The 6,079-nt window shown below is 46.0% G+C and overlaps 1 protein-coding gene across 7 annotated transcripts; it reads left to right on the top strand.

Annotated features, from left to right (window-relative positions):
* The first annotated feature begins 327 nt into the window (after positions 1–327).
* MUL1 (mitochondrial E3 ubiquitin protein ligase 1) lies at positions 328–5,928 on the top strand. 7 transcript variants are annotated; one of them, XM_028740528.2, is made up of 6 exons: positions 1,067–1,457; positions 2,108–2,144; positions 2,479–2,626; positions 3,017–3,104; positions 3,409–3,529; positions 4,639–5,928. In XM_028740528.2, the coding sequence occupies exons 3-6, from the start codon at positions 2,507–2,509 to the stop codon at positions 5,327–5,329; spliced, it is 1,020 nt and encodes a 339-aa protein (XP_028596361.2). In that variant the 5' UTR covers positions 1,067–1,457; positions 2,108–2,144; positions 2,479–2,506; the 3' UTR covers positions 5,330–5,928. The 7 variants fall into 7 exon arrangements, with proteins under 7 accessions (XP_028596359.2, XP_028596360.2, XP_028596364.2 ...); XM_028740526.2 differs by lacking the exons at positions 1,067–1,457; positions 2,108–2,144 and adding an exon at positions 328–467; XM_028740527.2 differs by lacking the exons at positions 1,067–1,457; positions 2,108–2,144 and adding an exon at positions 435–514.
* The last annotated feature ends 151 nt before the right edge of the window (positions 5,929–6,079 follow it).

Raw genomic sequence — 6,079 nt, 5'->3', positions numbered from 1 at the left:
TTTGTCTGTCAACGGAGGTCCACCGCCCGCCTCGCGTCAAATGGTTAACTTCTGAAGACCGGATTGGCCGCTGCGGGAGCAACGAGGTCACGTGAACAGCCACGGCCTGCTCTGGAAGAGCGCTCGGGGCTGGGAAGGGAGAGGCCGGTCGGCTACTGTTCTAGATTCCCCCAATGGCATCGTTTGTTAGCACCACCCTCCCGCCTTGAAAGTAAAAAGTGGCAATAGGAGCCAGGACGTTATGCGTCTAAAGACAGGAGTGATCAGTCTACCATTTTTTTCTAAGTCTACGGTTCAGGGGTTATTTGCATGAGCCGAGCGACCGGATGTTCGAGGTTCGCGTCGCTCTAGGCAGCGCCCTGAAATTCTATGAAAAACATACTTTTGGGGCTCTTTGACGTCATCAGACATCGACAGGAAGAAAATTTCCTTCCCGGAAGTAGGTCGGAGGAAGACACAAAGTAGGGGTAGGAATGCAGTCTGGAGAGCATCCCTTTTTCTGGAGCCGGATATGGTGGAGGCCTCCTGTGTTACCCTGGGGATAGGGGACTTAGGGGTGGAGTCTCTTTTAGGGGTGGTTTGCTTGCCCTGGGGATTGGTGTTGGCAGCTTGGGGGTGCGGCCGTTGTAGCTTTACTGATATACAGTGTTACAGGAAAGGGACACTCTGGCATGAACTGACTGGCAGAAGAGACTGGTCCTTCACATTATGTTGACTTGACTTGTGAAACTGCCTGCTACATGATTTGAGCATCGACTCCCGCCTCAAGCAGCTTTAAAGGGAGATGAGCCAAATTTCATGAAGGAGAAGATAAACTGTGGAACCATCTGGAAGAGGGCTGTGGTGCACAGCCCCTGTTTGTGATCTCCCCATTGTGAAAAGCACAATGCTGGTCTAGATGGGCCTCTGGCCTGGTATCGTAGAACTCTGCTTGTTGCATTGTTACATTTATATCCCTCTACTCCATGTTGCTCAGAGAGTATGCAAAGGTTCTCTCCTGCACCCTATAATTTTGTCCTCGCATCAATTTTGTGAGGTAGGGTAATCTGAGAGATTGTGGCTGACCTGAAGTCACCAACTGAGTAGAGGAGGGATTTGAATTTGATCTGCCAAAGTTTTGGGGATTAGTCTGATTAGCCTTGACTACTTTTATAAGTTAGTGACTGGAAGGTGGTTTGGAGAGCTGGATACTGGAGGTTTTTTTTCTGAGGCAGCAGTTGTATTTGAGATGGCATTGTGTATTGTGCCACCTTGATGGGTTTATTGCAGTATCGGCTTCCGTGGTCTACAACCCCTTCATCAAGTGTATCAAGTGTATAAAATGTCCTTCATGAGTATCTAGCTGACAAAACAGATTATAGTCTGCAAAAACTGGTGCCACAATAAATCTTCTAGTCTTTGAGGGTCTGCAATATTCCTTGCTTTAAGAATAGTGGATAGCCAATGAAATTCCCGAGGTGGGTAATAAAAAGAAATAAACAGTAGTGTACATTCACCTCCTTGGTATGCCAGGTTAAAACTACCATCTTAACCAAACTTTTAATGGCAGATTTGTGACCTGCTGGGACTGCTTATTTTTGATGTTATGAAAGAGTGATTATTTCTTCCTGTTTTATGATTGTAGGATGATTTGATTGATTTTAGGCTACATGAGGGTCTAATGAATCTATGTGAGCTGCTTTGCAGAATTTAAAGAGGAAAAGCGGCACACAAATACTTATAATAAATGAGAAAAATCACATTGTTTCTGAATACGGTGTTGTATTTGAAGTTTGTGTATATTTGAGAATCAATTAAAATATAATACAAAGAAAAAGATAAACCCATTCAAATCAAGAATCCACATCTAGAGAGTAGTAAATCTGGTAAATAAAAAAGGCAAATTTTCAGTTGAGCAGGACCCACAAATGAACAAGTCATGTTCTAGAAACTAGCAGCCATCTATATTGTTTTAAATATTAGTGTTATAAAAGGTTGTCATAATGAATGAGGAGACAGCTTGCAGAGAGAATTGTCCAAGTCATAAGAATCATTTATAAGCACCTATTGGGGTGATTTCACAGTTACTGTATCCAGGCTGGATAGTTGCATTCTTTTTTTATTTCAGCTTACGGTAGCCGAAAGCAATCTTGATACTAGCACAGGTAGGCTATTATGTGCTATTTGTTTCCAGAATTTTTACATATCTGAAGAAATCTCTCTTTCAAAATATCACTATGCTGAGAGAAATTTCCCTCAGTCTGTTCTTGCTGTGTGTGAACTCTTGAAGGTTGTTGCCAGATATACACCAAATGAGTGTGAGGCGTATAATATGACTTGGGCAAGATAAGGCACATATAGACATAGGAGTAAAGTATTGAAATAGGATTGGGCAGTTTTGGGGGATATAGTGTTGCAGAGAGGAGAGGCTAGGTTATTTCTAACCCTTTGTGCTTTCTGACTAAAGAACCCCAAACTATTTTATTTTTCTCTTTCTAGGCATATATACCAGAGTTAGATTATCGCAATGGATGCTGCCGGGCGCCCTTCGACGGGACAGGTGATCCTCCTGGCGACCAGTTCAGCTGTCACCGCAATTCTGTATGCCATTTACAGGCAAAAGTCAAAAATAGTTCACAGCCTGAAGGTCAGTTGTTGCTTAGAACAGGGCCACGGATAACCATTATTTTTAATTTTATGTATTCAGTGTTTTTTCAATGCCTGTTCTGCTTCTCAACTGAAAAGTATCTGGAGCAGCTGCAACAGCCTTTAAATGTTGAATTTATAAAAGGTAAAGCCTGTTATGAACATCATAGACTAAAAGTATATTGGATCCAAAAACTACAAATGCCAAGGGAGGAAATCCCAAATGCCAAGGGAGGAAATCCCAAAAGGCGAGAAAGGAGTGGGGGTGGGGGTTTACACAATTATTGTGTTATGGGTTGTAGTCAATTAATTCCTACACAAAGTAGACCCATGCAAAGATGTTGAGTGAAGGACAGGCTCTTACCAATGTTTAATTCCCTCCTCAACCCAGGGAGCGAAAAAAGTCACCCTAGACCAGGATTTGAAGACTATCCTTATGGAAGCTCCTGGAAAGTGTGTCCCTTATGCAGTAATAGAAGGTAGGGTTTGTGAGTCTTGTGGGTTGCTGGTAATGGGGGTGGGAAGCATGTATGAGTATTTGCCATTAGGTGTCAAGTTTGCTCCATCTGTCATGGAGGATTATGATATAATGTGCACACTAAAATGCAACTCCCATCAGCCTCAACCAGCGATCATGGCTGTCCCTGCACTGCATAGTCCTTAGACCTGCGGGCAATTTAATGGGTTCCTATTGCTCTTGCTGTTCTGTTACACTGTGGTGAGTCTTCGGGTGTGCAATTAAGCTCTTTTCAGCTGTTCTTTTCACCCTCCGCCATCCAATAGGTGTAGTGCGGTCTATTAAGGAAACCCTCAACAGTCAGTTTGTGGAAAACTGCAAGGGAGTGGTTCAGAGGCTAACACTGCAGGAGCACAAGATAGTGTGGAACCGAACCACGCACCTCTGGTAGGTACATTTCACTCCCAGACTTGAAAATGGAGCAAGAGGGTTGTTGCTTCCACTGATGTATTGGTGTGAGGCAAGAGCCTTTATTGGAGTATTTGGCTCAATCAGTAGGGTAGGCCAGGTGCCATTCAGATTATTATAATCCACCTTTCAATTTCTATCAGGGTGGAGTCTGCATGCAGACCTTTATACTCCTCTGGCTCCCAGGGCTCTCCCCAGGCTATATCCCCTCACCGGGCTTGCTCTGTCCCCCCATGAGTGCTTTTGCCTGGCTGGAATGTGTTCCTGTGAGAATGCCTCTAGCTTGCCAAGGTGGAGAGTTGTGTATAAAAAAAATCTGGCTTCTGTCCCTGAAAAGTAGCCCCCATGCTAAAAAAAAGATCCTCCAGGTTTTTTCAAAGTCTGCATCTAGCACCTAGGAAGTTTAATCAAAGTGTGTTGTGGCACCTTAAAGACTAATGCATTTGTTACGGTATAAGGTTTTGTGGACCAAAGTCCATTTCAGTATAGCGTAAAGGATCATTCTCAGTGGGCAGATATGGGATGGGGAGAGAGAGATGTAAAGAGTGAGGCGAAGTGTCAATGAAAAGCAAACAGAAGATGAAAACCAAACAGTTTGTGACAATTGCATTGCAGTTGGAAACAGGGGCAGGGGACCGTTTGGACCAGTGGTGGGCAGAGCCAGAGGCAAAGGTGGCAATAAAAAAAATCAAGTTTTACTTTGTATAGCAGGCTAGATTTTACGCACACTCTGTCCTCCATTGAGAGAAGGAAGAAACATTATCAGAGTTCAAGAATGCATTCCAACCAGGCAAGAATGCTGAGGGGAGGGCGCAACTTTGGAAGATGTATGGCTTGATGAGAGGCCATAGACCTACCCTGTCCCTGATCTGAATAGTCATGATACGGAAGGGGAGGGAAGAGAAGCGCAAGCAAATCCCGGCAAACTCAATCAAATTCTTCATTAAGTTTCTGTAGACCGAAATGTTAGGACCCGTGTCCGGGCAAACCTTTATGTGTGCAGCAGGTGGGCCCAGCTAAGTGGGCAACCCGTTCTGTGTTTCTGCTGCTGCTGCTTTAAACCTTTTTGCTGGGTCCTCGTTCCCCAGGAGCGACTACGAGAAGATCATTCACCAGAGGACCAACACGACAGCCTTTGATATGGTGCCCCAGGAGGGAGGAGCCGATGTCGCCGTGAGGGTGTTGAAACCCCTGGACGCTGCCGAGCTCAGCTTGGAGACAGTGTACGAGAAGTTCCACCCGTCCGTCCAGTCCTTCACGGACGTGATTGGCCACTACATCAGCGGGGAGCGCCCCAAAGGCATCAAGGAGACCGAAGAGATGCTGAAGGTGGGGGCGGCGCTTACCGGGGTGGGCGAGCTGGTCCTGGACAACAACACCATCAGGCTGCAGCCCCCCAAGCAGGGGATGCGCTACTACCTAAGCAGCCTAGATTTTGAGGCCTTGCTCCAGAAGGAAGAATCGAGCGTCCGTCTCTGGAAGGTCCTGACTCTACTTTTTGGTTTTGCCACGTGCGCCGTGCTCTTCTTTGTCCTCCACAAGCAGTACCGCCATCACCGGGAGAAGCAGCGCTTGCGTCAGGTGCAGGAAATGATTGCAGCGGGCGGGGACACGCTGAACGCATGCGTCGTCTGCTTGAGCAATGCCCGCTCCTGTGTGTTCCTCGAGTGCGGGCACGTCTGCTCGTGCGGCAAGTGCTACCAGGCGCTGCCGCAGCCTCCCCGTTGCCCCATTTGTAGGCAAGAGATCGCAAGAGTCGTGCCTTTGTACAACAGCTGAATTGGCGGCGCCGTCTCTTTTGGCGACCTCCCCGTCGGTCTTTCTCGTTGAGGAACGTTCTTCCGGCTTTCGCTGCAGCATTAGAGGCGTGCGGGTTTGGTGGTTGTGACCCTTTGCACAGACAGTTGGAGAACCAAGCCATGTTGCATAGAGCTGCAAACAAAGATTCAGAGCTTTTAACGATTGCTGTGATTTGGGAAGTAGACTATTCGACACTTCTTGGGTGGATTTTCTTTGCCAAAATGAAGGTTCTCAACTGACAATTCACATGTAAACCATGGAAAATTCGGTTTTCTCCAACCTGTTGCCCCGCAGATATTTTTGACTACAGCTACCATCAACCCTGGGGTTGTAGCCTAAACCACCTGGAGGGCACCAGGTTGGATAAGCTGCTTGAACTAATCCTTGTGTTTTCTTTCTCCTGTGTGAGAATTAACAGGATCATGTTTCTAGACTGGTATGCTTTTTTTGAGTGTTTTTCACCAGTGCTCTCTCTGTGTGTGTACTTCCTCTGAAACATTTACCAATCCCAATTCTCTCCTGAGAAGCTCCAAATTCAGTGCTCAGAATAAATTAAGTTTGCACTGCTTTGGTTTTAATTTTGCTTTCAGTATTTCAGAGCTCAAATCTTTTGATTTTTTTTTTTTAGTAAGGAGGTGATTAGAGAGTAGAGGGAAGACTCTTGAGCTATGGCAAGGGGGCAGGCAGGGCAGCAGCCCTAGGGGGGGAAATGGAAGGCTGCACTGGCCA

This window comes from Podarcis muralis, chromosome 7 (genome assembly GCF_964188315.1).
Source record: "Podarcis muralis chromosome 7, rPodMur119.hap1.1, whole genome shotgun sequence".
Lineage (NCBI taxonomy): Eukaryota > Metazoa > Chordata > Lepidosauria > Squamata > Lacertidae > Podarcis > Podarcis muralis.
This window is presented reverse-complemented; position numbering and strand designations above follow the sequence as displayed.

Coding starts and splice junctions, on each gene's coding strand:
- MUL1 (XM_028740526.2), top strand. CDS start 2,507: ATGGATGCTGCCGGGCGCCCTTCGACGGGACAGGTGATCCTCCTGGCG. Junction 2,627..3,016: donor AAATAGTTCACAGCCTGAAG/GTCAGTTGTTGC, acceptor TCCTCAACCCAG/GGAGCGAAAAAAGTCACCCT. Junction 3,530..4,638: donor AACCGAACCACGCACCTCTG/GTAGGTACATTT, acceptor CTCGTTCCCCAG/GAGCGACTACGAGAAGATCA.